Below are 21,389 nucleotides of genomic sequence, written 5' to 3'. Positions count from 1 at the left end.
TAAAGCAATTACATAATTAATGGTTACATTCAAAGAAAATGGCTCGGGAGAGAAAAAGGAATTTTTAGGACAACCGTGTCAGACTGGAAAGGAAGTACGCATCGATAATTCCCTTTCACATTTGATGCTTCAACTAGTATTAACTTAAAAGTCCAAATGCAAGTCATTAAGCAAAAAAATGAACAAAATGAAGAGCAACCTTGCAGGGACAGTGATGAACTGAGAATAAGGACATTTGGGTTCAATTCTGAACTCTTCCTTTGCCAGTATAGCTTTGGGCAGTTTCTTTGTTCCTCGGTTCTATATCTATTTAATAAGGATATTAATACTCAATTAATTCTACTTCTTGCTTGCATGCCTTTTGAAGGCCTCTTGAAGGTTTTTGTAGTAGAAATTACTTCCTCTTGTGTCTGTAAAACTCTCAGCAAAATGGAGGACTGCTTTTTGTTGAAGACACAAGAAGAATTAGAGGTAATCACAATCAGAGCTTACATCTACTGTAGCCCTGGTAAGAACTGCTGTTCAGTATCAGTAATATGGGGGCATACAATATAACGTGCTAAAGATGGCCCTTCAGAGAGCTTCTAATTAAAGAGCCAACCTGTGAGAGCCAATAAATATTGAGACAGCTATAACAGATCTAGTTAAAAAATCTATAACAAAACATTTCCCTGTCAAAAAAAGAGAAATATTTTTAAAGTGTTGCAAATTTTCACTGAGAAAAACAGAAAACCAAATGTCAGTACTATTTCTTGTAACAAATGAAAGTCTGATTGAAAATGTTAAAATGAAATGTGCCATTTTGAAATCAGTATTTCCATACATATGGATATTTAGACCCTTCCATTTTAAAAAAAATTATAAAATTATGTCTTCAATTTTTGATCCTGGTTTATGAAAAACACAGATGCTGATCTACTGAAATTTCTTGTCAGATAAATATTCTTTCTGTGGCTATTTATGTTTAAACAACAAAAATCTAAGACTCTGGTTTTGTTTTGGGGTTTTTTGAGGGCCTTTCAAAAATCAGGTTTTTGCTGGACTGTGAATCAAGACAGCTCAAGGCATTCCAAGTACAGGAACTGTTCATGTGTTTTATTATTAAAGTACATTTTTCTTGACTAGAAATAGTTGCTGCAAGTGTGGAAAGTATTTCCATTGTTCAGTACAACTTCCCTGATAATGCAGATGACTCAAGCTCTAATTCATGCAGTTTATCTAAAGAAACAGTTCAATGGACTGAAAGGAAATATGTGTGATTTCAGCATCAGAGCTTTTTTGAATAGTATCTTAAAAGAAAAGAAAATTACAGGTTTTCTTGCTTTAGAATTGATAAAGACAAATACAGCTGTTGTGCAAATGTTTAAAATAAATGATTTAAAATGTCACTAAAGAAAGAGTTCAAGTCACAGTAACTCATTGACAGAAATGACTGCTAAAGACAATGAACACTCTGCATCGTGCAAAACCTTCTTTCTCAAAATCACACACTCTTAGGAAATAATCCACTATTCTTGCTACATAAATGTTGTTATTTTAGGTTGAAATGAAACAAATTAACCTATTGCTGCATTAGTGTACTGGACACATTTTAAAGGCTGCTATGCTTGCTTTTTCTAATTTTTTTTTTCTTCCATAATGCATAACCTAGCCCCCCCCCCCAAAAATATCCATATGCACTGTATTCTGAAAAGGAGCTGTTCTTTACAAATTATAATGAAGGAAACAGTACTTGTTGTGTACTATATATCCTAATAATATAGGCATTTATAAGCATGTGGAAATGCACAGGGAAAGAAAATTCAGATGATTTTATGCTTTCTATTTCAATATATATATCTCTATATTCTGTAGGACTGTAGGAAGTTTACTATAATTATGACTTCATATTCTGTTTCTATACCCTAAAGATAAATATGTTCCTGGATCAAGTAAAAAACAAAACATAATGTATTAACTAAAAAAATTAATATATTTAATGTAGTAGAAAGCTGGGTAAGTATCCTTGAACCTAATAATAGTGAGCACTTATACAGGATCAGTGATATTTTAAAGGAATTCTTTTTTTTTTTAATGAGTTGTTGGAAGAATTGACAATACTTCGTAGCAATGTTAACACTGTCACAAAAATAAATAAGGCAATGAATGATTGCAATAAGAATATAGGTCTCTCAGATTTGGAGACCACTAATAAAAGTAAAATTTTGCATACTCTGATAATTCATCACTAACAATGTATCTGTACAGTTGCATGATCTTTAAGAATGCAATTAACCTATTTTTCTTGCCCTAATTACAAGGCAAAAGAATTCACATGGGTATAAGGAAAAATTATTTTGTTTGGAAGGGAAATACAAATTGTGCCCAAAGCCTAATAAATCTGTTGCCATGACAAAGAGCCTGGTCTTATAAAACCTGTCATAATTTATTCAGATGAGTAGTTCTTACTCATACAAGTTGTCCCATTGATTGAAACAGAACTGCTGACGTGAGGAGATGTTTGCAATGGGAAACTTGAATTTAGGATGCAGTCCTTGTTCACATAAAGAGCTGAGGGGACTACATCCACAAGTAAGAGCTTCTTTCAACAGTGAAGATTGGAAGATTACATTTATGGATTTCTTGTCCTTCCTTGGTTTTTCTTAATGGTTCTTATACTAGTCCCATATTTTTGATAATAAAATACAGAAAAAATCTACTTCAATGCACATGTATGCATATTTTGAACCTTTACTCTTAAAATCAAGACTGGTTCCTCTGAACCCTACTAAAACATTGTCCCACTACAGGAATGTGTTTGTATCATCTCTGTTTCCTTCTACTGCAGTGATTTGAAAAAGCTGCATTACCATTCTGTCTTTAAAAACTGTCTTATGTCCTCATCATACAAGGAGGACATGTATTGGGAACTACCACAAAATTCCATCCTTGGAATAAGGATTTAAGCTCTGATTCTTATTCATGAGTCCTGGTGTGGCCTGGCCTAGCCTTTTTGCTTTGGCTCTTTGCATCCCTTTCACCCTCAAAACTTGCTGCCAGGAACCCGTCACCTCCATATCCAGCTGGACAGCCATGACAACTGCCGCACAAACCCACTCCTGGTCCATTTCTAACCCCACCAAAAGAACTGGGATTTGCCAGGGATTACTCTCACAGCAGGCGCAGGTCCTTACCGCAGTTTGCTCCACAAGAGGCACTGAACTTTCTCTCTTCTAAACTCAGTGATCAACCAGAATGCATAAGAAAACATATATATTTCGCATCACTTCTATCTTTTAGTTCTACCCTAATTTCTGAAACAGACATCCAAGTAAACCAAGTCTTCTGGAAAACTACATTGTTCTTCCATCTCAGTACACTCCCTATGTAATTTCTGATCTGCTTGGCAATTTCCTGATAATGACCCTAAATTTTGGTAAATTGGGTAGTTAGTTAATAACATCACCTTGCACTCCCCTAACACCTTTCATCCAGGAAGATGAAAGCACATTACAGTCATTAATGAAAAATACCTTGCAACATCTACTGAAGCCATTTGTAATAATTCTCAACACCCCACTAATACATGACAAAAAAATACTTGATGTGAGGACATCTTGTACTGGATTTGCTTATTTTATGACTTGGGTCATCAAGAGTAACATTGTCATAATTCATGGTGGACATTTTTTGGCTTTCTGACATGTATAAAAGGGTCTGCCTCCCACTGTATCTAAAACACAGCATCCAAGTCTGCATTTAATATTTGTTTCCCATAGGTAATAAAATAAAGTAAATCTTTTGTACCTGCATATTTTGCAGACATTCAAAACCCTTCTGTAGCTTTTATTTACTCAGATAATACTTTTACAGAACCATTCTTATGTTGATACAGGATTTCTTTTACCCTCTCTTTTTGCCTTCTAGTGGTCAGTGCATGACTGAGGTGCAGGGAAGGTATAGCACCGTGACCCCAGAAAGACAGACAGAACAACAGAAAGAGAAGGCAGGAGGAGGGGAATGGAGGGAGGGAAAAAGAGAGAAAAATGTCAGCGCAAATTATTAAACATCCTCTTTAGCATGGAAATATGTATAATACAGCTACTGATGTTCCAATCCAAGTGCAAGTGACAGCACAGGTGTGCACAAACACACACACTCACAGACACACTGTCACAAAGCAAGGGAGAAAGACAGAAATGGTCTTACAAAGCTGCTGCAGTAATCAGGACACTTGCTTCTGGAAACAACTATACAAACAAACATTCTTTTGTTAGCTTTCTACATTCTTTCAATTTTAATTTGATTATTACTATTATTTTTACCTCTCACCATAACAGAATTATGGCTATTATTAAAAGGAAGGAAAAAGGCCTTACCATGCAGTGCATCAGGAAGAGATGAGAAGCACAGAGCATGCTGCAGAGATTAAGCTCAGCATGGCATTCAGATATCCTTTGGAATTGAAGAAAATTGTCCAACCCATTCTTCCTAACAAAGCGGACAAGTTTTCTCTAGGCTTGAATTTTTCACCAGAAGTCAGATCCTTACAGTGCATTATATTTTCCTCTTCAGGAGATATATTTCCTCCAGTTAAGTTTCAGCTCCGCAATGCCATTTCCAATCAGCTCTAAGAAGTTCTTCATTCCCAGATTTGTGGTGTCATCAGAGGGACTCCAAAGAAAATCACAGAAAGAAAGAAAAAAGAAAATAATACCTTACCGAAGCCCTGACATTATTCTGCAGAAAAGGAGAAGGAAAAAACCCCAAACAACCCCTCATTTATTCTGTTATCTATGTGTTTCACAACAATCAGTACTACCTCCTTGGTCTCATATATGCAGTGCTGATTACCTGTAATAAAAGAAGAGGCAAAAACTTTCCCAGTTCACACATGATGCATTTTCATTATTGCTGCGCAACTGTGCACTACCAAACAACCTTTCTCATTCTGAGGAATCTTTAAAACCATCTGACAAAAACATCAGCTGTCCCTTTCCCTTCCCAAGGAACATGGATATTAGAATTTCTAGAAAAGTGTTGGAGAAAACTTGACAAATAACACCTAAATACAAATTAGATCTAAAAGCAAAACCCTCAAAGCAGGAGAGTTCTTGCGCAAGGAGATACCTTGCCTGTAGGGTTTGGGGACACATGCACTAAGTTATCATAGGGAAAGAGAAAGGGATAAAGAACGGTGGCTAACGGGGGGTTTGGAGAGGATGGGGTGGGACCGCCTGGGTGTCAGGCAGAAGTGGGATCCTGAGTCACCCTCAGTCTCCTGCCTTCTCGCTGACAGCAGCTCGGGCTTCCCCTGCACTTTCTGCAAAGCATATTAATTGATTCTGGTTGCTGAGCAACTAACTCTGGGGAGCCACATCGACGGCTCCATCCCCGGCACAGCTTCAGCAACAGCAGCAGGGAGAGGGGATGGTCTCCCTTGCCTCCCTCCTCCCCCCGGGGCTCGCTTACCCTCCCCAGGTTGCCTTCAGCTGCCCTGCAGGGGAGCTTTGCAAGGAAAAGGAAAAAGCCCCGGTTAGTGCAGCAGGGAGAGGAGGTGGGTTGCTCCCCCCACCCTGTGCGGCACTGGCAGGACTCAGGCGAGCAGCCCTGCTTCGCACTGACAGCGCTGCTGCAGCCCCAAAGGGCATCCTCCACCCCGCCACCATCCCGCGTGGGGTGCCCTTTGGGGGTCTGGCGCAGCCATGGGAAACCCACCCAGGCACAGCGAGAGGTAGGCAAACCGGGGTGATGCGGTTCCCTTCTGAAAAGCGAAGCTGGGTTAACCCTCTGGTTGTCCAGGCACGCAGCAAAGACGTTGTTAAAATGACAAGCAACTCCCATGGTTGTGCCAACTCATGGGTTCAAAAGTGAGTTTCCAGTTGAAGCTGTGGCCACTTAAGCTCTGTCCTTGCAATAATAGGGTAAATGTGTTACCTATTTCTGACCTCTTTATCATGCTGCACTTCAGACAGAGCAGACACTACTTTGACTGAAAGGGCACATGGTAAACCAGAGCCACCATCCAGAGGAATCGCCTGGATGTCTTTGTCAGACACTGCAAAATGGAGCTCTCTAACATAACCTTGTCATTGCTTTAACCAATGCTGTGTTTAAGTTCCTCTTAGGAGAGAAGCAGCAATGAGGCCATTTAGTTTTGGCCCATGAAAGAAATGGGTTAACTGGGTAACTGGAGCTGGCTCTGAGGGGCTGCTCCTAGAGCGCCTTGACCGATGGCCCCCAGGAATGACACAGAGGATTCCGGCAAGGATGATGCCAATGGATGGACTCTGAATAGGGCCTGACAGCTGCAATTTGTGGCAGGACTTCCACTGACTTCTGTGACTCTAGAGCCTGGAAAAAAATCTCCAAAACAACACAGTGTCCAAAACCAGACATTTCTCTTGTGCTTTTGTTTTGGATAAATCCTTAGTCAGATCATGGCATTTGTTCAGCACTGACTAAGCTGTCTTTCCATTGCACAGGTAAGATGTAAGAAATGTAAAGACCTCAAGATTCCTCTCCCTATGACCTGGCAGTAAGTGCCATATCAGATCTTGGCCAAACTGCTCACGCGTGATTACTGTCAAAGACCTGAGCTAGATCAGCTCTTTATTTCTGTTATAGTGATAGGACAAGTTAAAGGGCAAGGCCCTGAGAACTGCCTTAGCTTGCAGTCACATAAATAAACAGAATTATCTAACTCTCCCCTTGAAAACCTTCAACCTATAACTTGTGTGTGTTATCTAAATGTCAAACGCAGGGTCTTTGTGAGAAGGGGACAGGTTATCTTAAACGAAAGGGTAACTTTTCTGACAGTAGCTTAGCCCCACCACACTCTGCTTTCACACTTTATAAACAAACATCTACAGTTTAGACTCATTTTCTTAGCAAAGCCAGAGGCTTAACGTATATTCAAAGCTCAGGAAGGACCAGTAGATCAGGTTAGCAGAGTGGCTGTATGAAACAGGTAGCAGAACATGCTCAGTTTGTCCAATAAATCTATTGATATAAGCATATACTGGGTATTCCTAATCCCCCAAGTACAGCATACAGAGAAATACAGGAACTTCAGTATTGATTTAGTAAATGAAAGTCATTTAGCCTCCAACCAACAACAGAATACAGCAGGATATTTCTAAAGAAGAGATCCTGTAGTTCACCTAACTCCACTAAAATGTGTCTCCTGAGGTCTTCTAACATACTAAACATAGGTTAAACACACTAAAACCACACATAATAAACATAGACTATTCTTGATTTGTATGGCCACAAATTTATGTAACTAGTTTGGTATCACTGATTGTCCCTTTATCTCTTCTTCTGACTCTTTGGACATTTCTTTTGACTATCTCTCATAGTACCTCATCTTTGTTCCTGGATAGGAATAAAACCAACAAGGTTTCCTCTAGCAGTGGTTGATGCAAATAGTGTATTTTGTTGTGTGCCGCTGCTCATATATGACATTGCTTCCTTTAGCCCACAAGTTTACTTGCTTGCAACAAAGTGCTGAAGAATGACAAAAAACAGGGTTGAAAGGGAGCTAACCCACCTCTGTCTCACAGCAGTATCAATCACACACATGATAGTCCTGGGAAATGGCTTTCTAATCAGTGCTTACAAGTCGCCTTTCTGGAGACTCCATACTTTTAAAAAGCAATTTATTCCAGTGCCTCACTACTGTAACTACAAAAAAGGTATTTCTAAGCTCCATTGCTGCAAAGTTAAACACACTATTTCTTGTCCCATTCAGAATGATCAAGGAAAAGATCTCCTCCATTCCTCACTGCAACTGCCTTTTACGTACACAAAATTCATTACGCCTCTTCTCAGTTCCTTCCCTTTCTAGATTAAAAACTTATCTAAGCCTTTACTTTTTCTGTCACTTTTTAGGGAATCATTTACCACACACTGACCTCTGGATCATAAGAGTACAGAAAAATGAGTGTGAAATTAATGCATGCAAAAGTAAAAGGTACCAAAGAGACAGTGTCTGGCTTAGGAAGTGAGTCACATAACATAGGAACAGGGAAACAAGGGGGGATTGCTTCATCTAGCTGTGGTAATAAGGTTAAATACTGTTTCAATATTCCTTTTTACTTTTCTGAATGAAATAGGGTGACAGAAAGAAAGATATTAAATACAGCTAGGTTGTGTGTGTCTGTCAATGAGTCCTTCTAACCTGTGGAAGAAGACGGTTCAATTTAGAGGGAATAAAGGAAAAAAGACTACTCTTTCTTTTGAATTTGTATAAAGAGTTATAAAATAGTAAATAGAAGAGGGAAGCTAGCACAAGATCTCAGGTAGACAGTGCATGAAAAATATAAAATAGGTAGAGAAAAGGTTAGGGGGGACTAAGCGCTCAGGATTGATGAAAGGCTGGAAAATATATGAACATTTAGACTAAGGGAACAAAGAGAGGTGGAGAGATCTCCCAAATTCTTACAAAGATATTATTAATTCTACATGAACATATTTTACCATACACATGGTAAAGAAAGATTTGTTTCAACACGATTAGCTGTAGTTGTTTTATATTTTCCACTTTTATCCCTTCACATTCATGCCGGTGCCTGTTTTTATCCTCAACAGTACAATCTTTAAGAAGTGTGACAACGAATTATTAATACTTTACTGTGCCTTGTTTTGTATTTTATTTTTACAAGGAGGAATACCAAGAGTGTTGAAGCTCTGTGTATTGGAGCAAATATCATTAAAAAGTGCGAGGGAAGGGCAGTTGAAGGGCAAAGCAATAAAACAAAACAACCATAGGAAGAAAGCAAGCCAACAACTAGTGATTTTGAAATGAAAGCAAACTGTTTGGTGTGTAAGAAGGTGCCATCAGATTATTAAAAGGAGTTGTGGGAGAGGTAGGTTTAGAGATGTGAACATTTGTGCAATTTAATTTTTTATTGAAAATGCAAAGCTGCTTAGATAAAATTCAGTCTCTTGCAGAAGGCAAGTACAGCACCTCTCTTTCACTTACACAAGTCTTGAATTTAAACTTATATAAATACTTCTTATTGTGCATTGTAAAGGCTGACTAATGCACACGTTCTGTTTCTATTCCATTTTCTATTTATCTTTTCTCTTCCCACATTTCTATCCTTTCAATAACAGTGTTATCCTTTTTGAGAAGATTAATGTCCTGTGAGCCTAAGGACCCAGTCAAGCCCAAGCAAGCTAGGACCCAGTCAGCCCTCATCCCCCAAGGGAATGGTACAACTGGTGTCCCACTAAAACCACGTTGGTTACTGCAGCTGAATCAGACCAGCAGCATCCCTCCACGTTCAAGCCCTGTAGTCAGATAGCCAGACAGCTCTGTCCCAGCTAAAACCGTGACAGGCCCATACTGCAAGACTTTGGGAATGAAGTTAATGGGGACATGCAACAAACCATGGCAACTGGTTGGGCAGATCTTAGACTGGCTCATCTGTGTTGCTGAGACCTGATAACAAAAGAAAGTCCCCAGAAAGGCAAATGGGAAGAAAAAAGACCCTTCTGTCAATATGTTCTAGTCCAGGGTGTAGGAAAGGACCAAACAGAAGGATGACATTTGAAGAAGACGAGTGAGGGCTGCAGCAAGTGCAAAGTGGCAGCCCAGGCTAGGGAAACGGTGGCTTCCTCCAGCTGACTATGGATGCCTGTGCTGCAAGGAGGGAGGGCAGTGAGGGCAGATGGGCTCCTTATTGTGCTGGGCAACTACTGTCCCCTATCTAGGCTGAAGAAGAGCAGAGGCCCCTGGGGACTCAAAAGATGTGGGCACAGGCTTTAAGAAGTTGAAGCAGAAAAATCTCCCAGGAATTTCCCTGCAAGAGTCAAGAGCAGGGAAGACAAGGGACCTGGAAGCAGGGGTGTGCCAGGATTGCTCCTTGGGTGCTCAGACTGCCTTGGCAGCCACTGTCACCAGGAGATGCCTTCCCACAGGGCAGAGGGCCTCCCATGTGGGCTCTGAACTGAGTGACAGGAGAAACCTCCTCCCCAGGTCACCCACTTGCCTCCTACGGTCTTGCCTGGCCACTAGAAACAAATGAAAGATCTTGTATACCAAAACATTCACCTTCATCCCAATCGTAATTTAATACCTGATAGAGACCATCACTTTATTCCTTGCAAGCTGCACCTTTTCCAGCAGCTGTCATTTGAGAACTGAATTAGATCTTTAAAAGCAGTATTGCATGCAAAGTATACAGTAATTTTAACATAAATACAAAAATATGCAGAGGGCATGGAAATAAAAGGTATCATTCAATTATGACCAAATTTTAACTAAAAACCTGTGAAAATAATTTTCAAAGAAGTTTTATGGATGTGTTTCTCATTTTGACCTTTAAATATCCTGTGTCTCAATTAATATTCAGTCAACTGCAGCACAAACAACTGAATTGATTTCTTGCCTTCTTAGTTTAAATGCCATAATACATGCATGAGAGTCTGAGCTCCAGTGAGTGCATTTCCAGATCATCATCATCATCGATTAATTGGAAAATCTAACTCTAAGAAATAGACCTTCATTCAAAAGAAAATATCCAACAGCATGACTGAGGATGTACACATAGTTCCATCTATCTGCAGTATATTTATCATCCCTAAAACCTATTTCCGACATACTTTAAGTATAATATTATGTAATAATTTTCAATATTCTGTACGGCAACTGATCTCATTCTTTTCTAGTTTCCATCAGTGCGAATCAGACTAGGATATCATACCCGTCAAAAAACTGCAACAGTAAGAAAATACTACAACCAATGGTAAGTAAAGACAGTAAAATGAAAAACATTTTAGATTTGTTGTTCTCCTTTTTTAAAAAAATGCTGCTTTACTACAACTTAACCATTAACTGCCTAAGGAATGATAAAAGGTTACAGCTTATGGTTACTAATTGTTGGGCTCGCTCGTACTTTCACAAGCTAGTCTGAATTTTAATGGATCTGATTCAAATTTAATTTACAGAAAAGCAAACCTCATACATTTACTGATTTCAATTAAATCATCCCTAATTTACCTCAGCGTAGCTAATAACAACAGATACACAGGAATAACTGCCCATTGTAGAGTTAGCTTCAGTTTAAATTTGCTACGTACCAGTAATGTAGCACTGCTTCCCTTACATCACCCTAACACTAAAAATAGCATTTCAATATAGCTGTACCAAAAATGTCTGCACAAAAAAGTGACTACCTGGCTAGTAGCACAGCCATATTCACTGCAGAAAATACATATGCTACACATCTTTTTTCTTTGGAAAAAGAAAACCTGGTTTGAAATTAACTTCTTAGCACACAAATGGAGCATAAAGGAATAATCTCATCTTATTTTAAAGAGGGATTTTAAAATGCCATTTTGCATAAGTAAAATAAAGCAGCAGTTGCATTTTTGTTGGGGTCATGAATACTGAACACAGGTTACATGCCAGAACAAGTGGTCTGATCCTATTCCTCTGACCTAGGTAGCAAAATGCTCCCTGTTTTCTATGGGAAGAGGACTGGGCTCTGTTCTTGAGAGACGAGCACAGTCTCAGGTAAAAACTGCCTTGCCTGTTGCACCAAACAGAGACAGACTTGCACCTCTAATGCTGCTTGAATAAACTAGTTCCTGTGTACATTTAACCACTCTGGAAGACAGGTACTATTTTCTGAGAGGCGGTGATGTGTTTGCAGTGTCTGTGTTCAAACTGGAATCTCATTAGGAAAACAGTAATCTTGCTGTACAGCCATGTAGTAAGATAGGACATGCAAAGCATGAATTCATTGAATCCCAAGGGTGATCATCTGCCTGAAATCCTTTTCTAGATAAGCATGTTCACACATGGTAAAAAAAGCTCTCAAGCAGCAACAGTTACTTCTGCTGAATAAATATTCACATTATTTCCCAACAAGAAATATAGCCACTGGGAAAAAAAAAATAATAGCGTGCTAATGAAGGATTAGAGAGGCACTGGCTAAATTAGTCCTACTATAGTCTTGTTAAGCTCCTGGGTGTGTATTACACGACATTACTATTTAATACCATAGAACAAAAATTTCTTTCTCTCTTCCCTCCTTTTTTAATTTCTTTCCTTCTTTCTTCATTTTTTTTTCTTTAATAGAAGAGGAGGTGAAGATTTCCTTTCCTGGGTTAACTTCCAAGCATTAAGAAAAGTAACATAACCTGAATATTCATACGATTCACACCTATAGCTCTTAATTATTGCACTACACAGAGGACACTGCTAGAACAAATACCGCACAGCGGTCAAAGTAGTCCTAAACATTCTTAGACACTCTAAAATGAAGAGTATGAGTGTTGGCATGATACTGCACAGTACCTGGATAAATGCACTTTGAGGAATTTGACAGAAGCTAGATTTAAGTAACTGCTGCCATTTCTATTCTGAATACCGTCATTCTCCAGAACCCCAGTATTTTGATTGGTAAAGCCTTTGAAAACATGACTATTTATTCTTTGCTTCACAAAAGACTCATCAGCCAGTTTGGTTTGGTTTTCTGTTTGCCACTAGCAGAGGTATCTTTTTAAGCATCTTTCTAGAGAAAGCCGCTGGGATCAGCTCAGCGAGTCCCCGAAGTTCGAGAGAGAACGCTCCTTAGCTGAGGGGAAAGCAAATTCCATCAGCCATCCTCTGTAGGCTCTTTTAAATCCTTCCTAAGTAATTACTCACTCCAGTGATTAATATTTTGAAAACTTTGCAGATGAATAATGCACAGGTATTCAGAAGGATTCCTCAGAGCCAAAAGATAAAAGCAAAATATACAAATACAGATCCACAAAGCATTCTGAGGTATCCCTTCAAAAAAAAAAAAAGCAAAAACCAAACAACAAAACCAAACCAAAACTGGCCTAAACATGTTAACCTTTCACGATATATCTGTTTCTCAAATATTCCATTTGTTTTTAGGCTTCTCCTTGGTGCTGGTCTTTGTTTAATTAATTAATCACAGTGTTTGCACATCTTGAATGCTTTGGTTTAATGTCTCACTCTTTTTGTGGATCGATCTGCTGTGGGATTTTAATGAGAGCCATTTCTCATGTTTTTATGTAGAATTATTGTACGGAGGAGAAGGTGATAATAACTCAGTCTTCTGTTAATTACACATCTAATTATTCTTAGAAGTTTATTTATAATTATGTCTGCCAGCAGGCTTTGTTTCAATTATCATAGCCAGATTGGAAATGGAGCTTAAATTAATTGCTTTCTGTAAACAACCATATTTTAAAACAAAAAAAAAAAAAGCATGAATATTTATATTTTAGCCCAAAATACTCTCTTCTCTGATAGTCATTCTTGCAAACAAAAATCTTAGAGAACCATGCAAAATCTTTGCCCTTCAATAACAATGTATCTTACAGCTAGCCAATATTCTCAGAGGACAACAAAAAAAACTTCATTAAGAAAAAAACTATTTATGGTCAAAAGGTCTTTTTTTTTTTTTAAATGCTAAACAGGGCTTTTATGTTAAAAGTCTTCAAATAGGAAGCCTCACCTCTAAAGGCACAGCAGTGCCATTACTCAAAGAGAATAAGGGTTCTTTCAAGGGTGAAATGAAAGAAATATCTATTTTTGATGCTGTTAGATTCCCACTTGCGAGCTAGGAAACCCCTTGTTTACCACAGTATTTCTACAATGATGCAGAGCTCATCTGAGATTTAAGCTGCCCAAATATCTCAGTTCAGGAAATCATGTTTTCAGGGAAAACACTGTTCAAAAATATCATCCTTAGAAAGTACAATCCTATACATATTAGTACATTTACTATATGGAATAACATTGCCAGAGTAATCAATCTAGCAGTAATTACAGGGTGACAGGAAGAGACTTAAAGACAGATATTTCACTGAGCACAGATGACCGACATACAGATCCTCTTCCAATAGTATATAAAATTATACAATTGTTGTATAGGTTAGGGATTAATTCTGGAATGAGATTCAGGTCTTGGCTATGGAAAGCAGTATTATTTCACAGAAATATTTCAGCTTACAGGTACTGGATTTGTAACCTGACAGATAACATGCAATACTGCGTCTTTAAAATTTAAGAAATACAATTTGCCTTCATATTGAACACATTTTCCTTCAGCACCAGTCTCCTGCAAGCCCCTGCTCCCTTACAAAAATGAACACTGAAAGAGAAGCCTGTGAGACTTACCTGTTTGCCTTACAGGAGATGAAGAAGTTTAAAGCATCGAAGTTCTCATGACAATCAGCCACTAGCATTTAGCTTAGGTGGAAATAATTACATTCTTCCATCTTTTAGCTTTCTCAGTAAGTGAAAGCTGGTGATGGATGCCAGCAGCCTTGTTAAAATATCATTGTAATCCATTCAAGCTCTGGACATTGCTAAGAAAACCAAGTCATAAACATGCAGTGTCTATAGCTTCACGAGCAGCTCAGCATTTTCCAAGTGTGTACACGTCTTCCTTTTCCAATACTGTACTTTACAGAGCCCTCTACCTATCTTGATTTGAGTAGAAAGAGTGCAGTTGTTGAAAGTAAATTCTACAGGAACAAAAATGTTTTACATATTTAAGCTTTCTCACATCAAATAGTTATGATTTTAGGAAAGGAGACAGGCTTTATGGTTTTGGTTGTTGTTCTTTCCTCTTAAAAAAAGAAGCTTCAAATAGAGAAGCAAGAAGCAAAGAAGAGGATATAGCAGTTCAAGAAGCAGCAGGCAAGGATGGGTGTCTTGTGATTGCTTTGAGTTAATACTCCTCAGGGGGAGATGGAAAAAGCACAAATACAGCAAAATCTGTCTTATAGAGTAAAAATCTGTTGTATAAGCCAGACTCTGGCAAAGTAAAACAGCATGTGTGTTTACTCCATTAATTTCTAGCATGCCACCGTGCAAAGGAAATTAGAAGCTTTCTGTTTATTAGAGGCAAACAGGTAGGAGGAGGGAAAGAAAATTCAGTATATTAACTACTCCAATTCTTTCTGCTCCCCTGAGAAACATTATCAGAAAGCTCCAAAACCTATCAGAGATGTGTATGTGAAAGCAGCATTTATCAGTACCACAGAACATTTTAACATTACCAATATTGTCTGGAGCATATGTTAAAAGAACGTTTAATAATGCTGCACCCCCTACAAATAAACACATTTGTGACTGCTCTATCTATAGCCTAAATATACGAGGTCTTTGGACTCTCTGGAAAATATAACTATGAAGGCAGTTACAAGAATCCTAAGTGCTGAACACTTTGGAATAACTGACCCAATTGCTGGCACCCAGCAACTGGAACTTCAGCCTAAAAACCCTAATTCAAATCCCACTGATACCCGTGAAAATAGATTTTGAGAGGCTGTGGATGAGAACCTTTGCCAGCTGGCTCCTGTGTCCCTGGGCATCACTACGCTGCCTGTCCACATAGTCACCAAAAACATCTTGGAAGGGGCTGGATGAAACCCTGCTCTGACCTGAAGCTCTCCTGGATGTAACAGTGCAATGCTGGGTCTGAATTTGCTCAGATAATGTATGCAGCACAAACACATGCCTGTTCCCTTCAGGGTCAAAAAGAAAACATCCCATTTATTTGTATGATGAGTCCAGTCACAGACCAAAATGCCACTGAGCCAAATGCTATTCAAGCAGAAAACAAAGCAACTCCCCAGCTGCATGAATTTACAGTCCAGCTGTCACCTTTCATACTTTCCACACAGTGCCCACCTGCAGTGCCACCAAATCTTGAAGAACAGAGGGTTCTTGAATTTAAATCCTCCTAATTATTAACACTGCCATATTTTGGGTTGGTTTTTTCCCCATAGCAGGGCTTGACCTAGCCCTTTCCAATCAGGGAAAACATCACATTTTGAAAAAATAAAAATAAAATTAACCCCTACTTCCATTATTCCAGAGGGTAGAGAGGCTGGAGCCAATGTGCATCTCTGTGATACACTGAAAATATGAAAAATTGAAAAAAAAATTATCATGTTTCACATTTGAGCTCTGAGGAACTATACACGCCAAATACAGCAAATCCCACACTCTTGGGACAGAAGACATCATTGATAGCTCAGGGTTTTGCCTGAAAAAGCTGTAGCAATAAGTTTAGTTTGCATATTCCTTTCTTTGCCATATTCACAATTCTGTATTTTGCTGCAATCCAAGTATCCCTAGCTTATATGTGCATGGAAAACTGCCTGCCTTTTGATAATGCCTTGGCTACTGTAGGGGAAGAATCTGCTTATATGTCCCTAGGTATTAGACAACTTCTGTCAACTCCTTCTCTATATCTGATGCCCAGGTAGAAGGCAAATACTCTTCCTGGATGCTCAACAACTCCGCTGCCTCTGGAAAAGCTGCGGATAAGAAGGTGGGAACACAGGTTTGTGAGTATTGAAGAGGAAATCCCACTCTATCACTCAGTCCAGCAACTTTCAGTGACATCCTGAGTTGCAGCAACTTCACTCAGACTGTTTACCCTGGAAAAACAGCATGGCCAGGTTTGACTTATTTTATAAAAGCAGCCCCCTAAGTGTGTCTTCAGGGACACACCAACCTCCAGCTGCTCTCCAGCCAAGCCTTTGACACAGCATCACATGCAGCACTCCTGCAATAAAAAGCAGTAAAACAGTTGCACCGTCTATCACAGCATGAGCAGCACTTCCACCCAAAAAGAAACCGCTGCTGCCACTGGTGCAGCATGTAGTGCTTGCTGCACACTAACATGTATTTCCCACTATGGTAGATTGATACCACAGATGAAGGGTTACCCCCAGCACTGTCACTGCAACAGTCTCTGAGGTTAAACTGGACAAATGTCAATGCCCATCCTGTTTACAACTCACATTTGACTTCTAAACGTGCTTATCATGCATTCTGTCTTTTAGCATGCCCAGGTATTTTGGCTGCCCAGCCTGAGAAAGCTTTGAAGAGGTCTGATGTTGAACGGACTTTTGAAAGGCTGGACCATTTTAACATTGGGCAGTAGGAGAAAAACTTTAGAAAAAGACGTACAAGATATCAGTAGCTTCTTTGAGAAACAGAGGCCAGTGGCCATGAAGTTTGTCACTATCTTGTTAGGTATCAAGAACTGCCTCTGCACATTATTCTGAATATCTGAATTATCCCTCTTCCATCAGGTGCAATAATCCTAGTGTAAAAATGCTTGCCTTATATTTTGCACAAAATACTTCCAGCACTCAGAGATATATTTTAGGAATAGAGGTCAATATGTGTATATCCCAAAGGCAGGATATTAATAACACCAGAGGATCTATAGTTTTCCATGAGATACGGCATTTCAGCTACTGACTGTAAAAAATTGAATTTGTTCCAAGGATTGTTTTTGCATAGGAAGGTGACACTACCCTTGTAGAGGGCTTATCAGTATCCCCCTCTCATCCTGGGAGAGTCTGAGTGTCCCAGGAAGGACTCTGAGCGTCTTCAGCTCCTTTTGAAAGTCAGCAGGAACAGAGTGAGTGTATACAGCCCCTCAAGGAGCCAGGATCCTAGTGAGCATGATATAATGACAAATTGTGTCATTTGGACTTTCCCACATACTATTCTAGCATGAAAAAACCCTTTCACAGGCTGGGATCAATTAATTTTGGATAATACATGCATCTCCCTGAGCACCAGACACCTCCAAATACACTTTTTCCTTGTATCCTGCTCAGAGAATCCTTGCCAAAGCAATTCTCTCTATGCATCTTGGCAAGTTATTTTCACTAAATAATATATCCTGCATGATTTCCTTGGTGAAATGTAATCAAATGGCAAAATAGTCCCAAGGCCTAAAAGAAAATGCTAAAAAAACATAACTACTACTAAAAGTTAGCACTGTCCAGGGTGCGGATTCCTGTAGAAATAAAAATAACCAATGAATACCGAGATAAACAGAGGTGGAAATTGGTGTCTTTAACAATTATGTTATTTTTATTTCTAACCAGAAACATAAATCCTGATGCATTCTGTGCATATCCATATTCATATCCGGAATAAATTTATTTGTGCTTAAAGAATAAGTCCCTTACATAAGAATGAGGAAGTTGAGTCAGCACACTTAAGACTCAGTTTTGGCTTAAGTTCAGCCATATTTTAAAATAACAGTTTGTGATCACTTCTAGTAGTAGCAACAGCAGCAAGAAATTCAAGAAGTGTTTTGGTTTTACTTAAGCTTGACCGCTTGCTAAAACATTTCCTTTATGTCCGGTACAAAATCAGTTCTAACACTGGATTGGGATCAACTGAGATCAGTTCTAACGCTGGACAGGCTGCCATTGGGCTGTCTTGAGATAGTACCCTAGAGATCAAAGTGTATTTTGTTCCCTGCAAAAAAGTAGAACGTGTATGCAAACACATCTAGATCATGCCAATGCATGACTCAACATGAATCTAAACTGACAAAAAACCTTTTTATTTATTGTCCTATGCTTAGGGTTCAAGTGCCCAAATATTTAAGCCAGGCTTGAGAAAGAGGCACCATTTTTTCATGGCTCAGAAAGAGAAAGAAACTCCTTCATCGAAAGAAAATTACTCTGATCTTTCAGTTGCTTTAAGAGAAGGTTGCAACACATTTGTTCCAGACATCATGCAAGTGATGAATGGGGGGATACTGTAATAAGCTGTCAGGATACATGGATATAATGCCAGTTTTTTCCTCAGACTTTTATGAACTACATAGAGTCCAAGAGGACATCACACTCTGAAGCGAGCTAGGTCCATCAGCTCTTGAAAAAATTCTAAGGTCCTCGATTACCCCTCATCACCCTAAAGATAAAAGATAAATTACAAAATGGGGGTAGGACAGAAAGAAGAAAGATGATTGAAGGCCAATTGAAGGATAAAAGTATTGGTGGAAAGGCTTAGGGCAAAGAAGAAAAAGAAATGTCACGGGGAAAAAAAAGCTGAAGGAAGAGGGTTAGAGAGAACAGAGTTATAGACTGAGGAGGGCAATGTGTGATAGCATTTAAATACATACAAAAGAACAAAGCTGTGAAGCAAACAGCCTGGAATCCTGGCAGAAACTATCTGGAATCAAGTAAGAAGGAAGAAGATTCCCCAAACTGCAATTTGATCATGTCATGGAGTTAATTACCTGGATCAAATTCTCTTCTGATTTACTCTTCAGGAACCAATCACTGGCAATAATTGAAAAAAGAAGTTGGGCATTATCCTAATTTAGTCATTTGTCTTTTTTAAACAGTTCTAGGCAATCTTTCAGGATTAAGATGTTACCAAAGAGTTTATCTGAAAGCATTTCTTTCAGATCTTTAGTGTTTGCTACATGACATATAGGTGCCTGGAATCTGGATACTTAGAAGCAAATTACTTTCTCACTGAGTGCCCAGGGGTATTCCTGCAAACAGAGCTGGAACAATTTTGGAAAATACTGCCCCACCCTTTCAATACCATTCATTTTGGTGGTTGGTCACAAGCGATGTTCCCCAGGGCACGAGTTAGGGACCAGTCTTGTTTAATATCTTTATCAATGCTCTGGACAAAGGGATTGAGTAAGTTTGCAGATAACACCAAGTTGGGTGGGAGTGTTCATCTGCTTGAGGGTAGGAAGGTTCTGCAGAAGGATCCAGGCAGGCTGGATCAATGGGCTGAGATCAAATTTATGAGGTTTAATAAGTCAAAGTGCTGGGTCCTGCACTTGGGTCACAAAAGCCACATGCAACGCTACAGGCTTGGGGAGGAGTGGCTGGAGAGCTGCCTGGAGGAAAAGGACCTGGGGGTGTTGGTTAACAGCCGCCTGAACATGAGCCAGCAGTGTGCTCAGGTGGCAAAGAAGGCCAACAGCATCCTGGCTTGTATCAGGAATAGTGTGGCCAGCAGGGGCAGGGAGGTGATCGTGCTCCTGTACTCGGCACTCGTGAGGCCACACCTCAAATACTGTGTTCAGTTTTTGGCCCCTCCCTGTGAGAGGGACATCGAATTGCCAGAGCATGTCCAGAGAAGGACAAGGAAGATGGTGAAGGGTCTAGAGAGCAAGTCTTATGAGGAGAGGTTGAGGGAATTGGGATTGTTTTGTCCAGAAGAGAGGAGACTGAGGGGAGACCTTATCGCTTTCTACAACTACCTGAAAGGAGGCTGTAGTAAGGTGGGTGTTAGGCTCTTCTCCCTAGTAACAAGTGATAGAACAAGAGGAAATGGCCTCAAGCTGTGCCAGGGGAGGTTTAGATTGCATATTAAGAAAAATTTCTTTACTGAGAGAGTGGTCAGGCATTGGAACAGGCTGCCCAGAGAGGAGGTGGAGTCACCGTCCCTGGAGGTATTCAAAAAAGGTGTAGACGTGGCACTTTGTGACCTGGTTTAGGAGACATGGTGGTGTTTTGTTGACAGCTGGACTTGATGATCTTAGAGGTATTTTTCAACCTTAATGATTCTATGATAAATTAAAAGTCACCACCAACAAGCTGTCAAAGGAGCAGTTTAAGCTATGCGGTTTTGCATTGCATTGATATGGATTAGGTATGCTCATATGGATGGTAACTCTGTCTCAGCCGACCAGAATGGCAATTTCCAGCTCATAAATGGTAAGCAAAAGTTGAGAGTAGTAGCTTTTTAACTTATTGTGACCCACAAAAACATAAGAGTTTATATTTTTCCTTGCTTCAGTTTTAATATCATGCATTATTTTCCAGCAAGTGCTGTTTATTCAAGGCCTAGTGAGTGTCAGTGCTGCCCAGCTAGAATCCCAAAGGGACCACAACCCTGAATGTGATGGCAGCAAACTATGGGACAAAAAGAGTGTTTAAAAAAACATAGGCTTACAGGATAATTCAGATTGGACGGGGTCTCAGGAGGTCATCTAGTCAACCTTTGACTTTGACACAGTTTTGTCTGCTTGCCAGAAACGCCCACCTTTCTCTTAAGCAGAGATGTAGGAACAGGCTTTTGTTAGTGTACGTGTCTTGAACAGATGTGACAGATTTTTTTGTTCATTCTTTTCAATTTTTCTCTAATTTCACACCTTCAGGAAAAGACTACTTAAATATTATGAATGTATTATAATCTTCTCACTGTGTGCTTGTCTGTAAGCTTGATAATCCACAGATAAAAAAACCCACAGATAAATAAACTGCAGGTATTTTCTATCAGTTGTTGTTTTGATATGTGCATTGCATGGGAAAGATTTTGAGTTTGTGGAAAAAAATCACATATGAAATAATCAGCCCAGTCATGACATTCATGACAACATTCACATCACAGAGCCTGTGACCGCAGTCCTCTCCTGAGCACTTCGAACAGTATGTGCAGTGAAATGTTTTAAAGTCAGTTAGAACAAAAAAGAAAGTATGTTTGCATCTCACATGACTCATTAACTCAACAGAACCATCATATACCAATCAAGCTACATATAAAGAGGAATATAATATCACAATATGTCTGTAGTCCTGTTTCTAATTAACATGGCTTAACCAGACACAATGAGCAGTCTCACTGTGAAAGCACACTT

At 39.3% G+C, this 21,389-nt stretch overlaps 1 protein-coding gene across 10 annotated transcripts in view; it reads right to left on the bottom strand.

Moving 5' to 3' along the window:
* Window positions 1-21,389, bottom strand: part of TUNAR (TCL1 upstream neural differentiation-associated RNA) — a 184,178-nt gene that overhangs the window by 32,484 nt on the left and 130,305 nt on the right. For 3 of the 10 annotated variants that reach the window (XM_064460700.1, XM_064460701.1, XM_064460703.1), the window contains one exon: window positions 4,359-4,653. In XM_064460700.1, the coding sequence (XP_064316770.1) occupies window positions 4,359-4,397 (39 nt within the window). In that variant the 5' untranslated portion in view covers window positions 4,398-4,653. The other 7 variants (XR_010374472.1, XR_010374473.1, XR_010374471.1 and 4 more) reach the window with 7 other exon arrangements.

The sequence above is a fragment of the Phalacrocorax carbo genome, chromosome 9, assembly GCF_963921805.1.
Source record: "Phalacrocorax carbo chromosome 9, bPhaCar2.1, whole genome shotgun sequence".
NCBI classification, from domain to species: Eukaryota; Metazoa; Chordata; class Aves; order Suliformes; family Phalacrocoracidae; genus Phalacrocorax; species Phalacrocorax carbo.
This window is presented reverse-complemented; position numbering and strand designations above follow the sequence as displayed.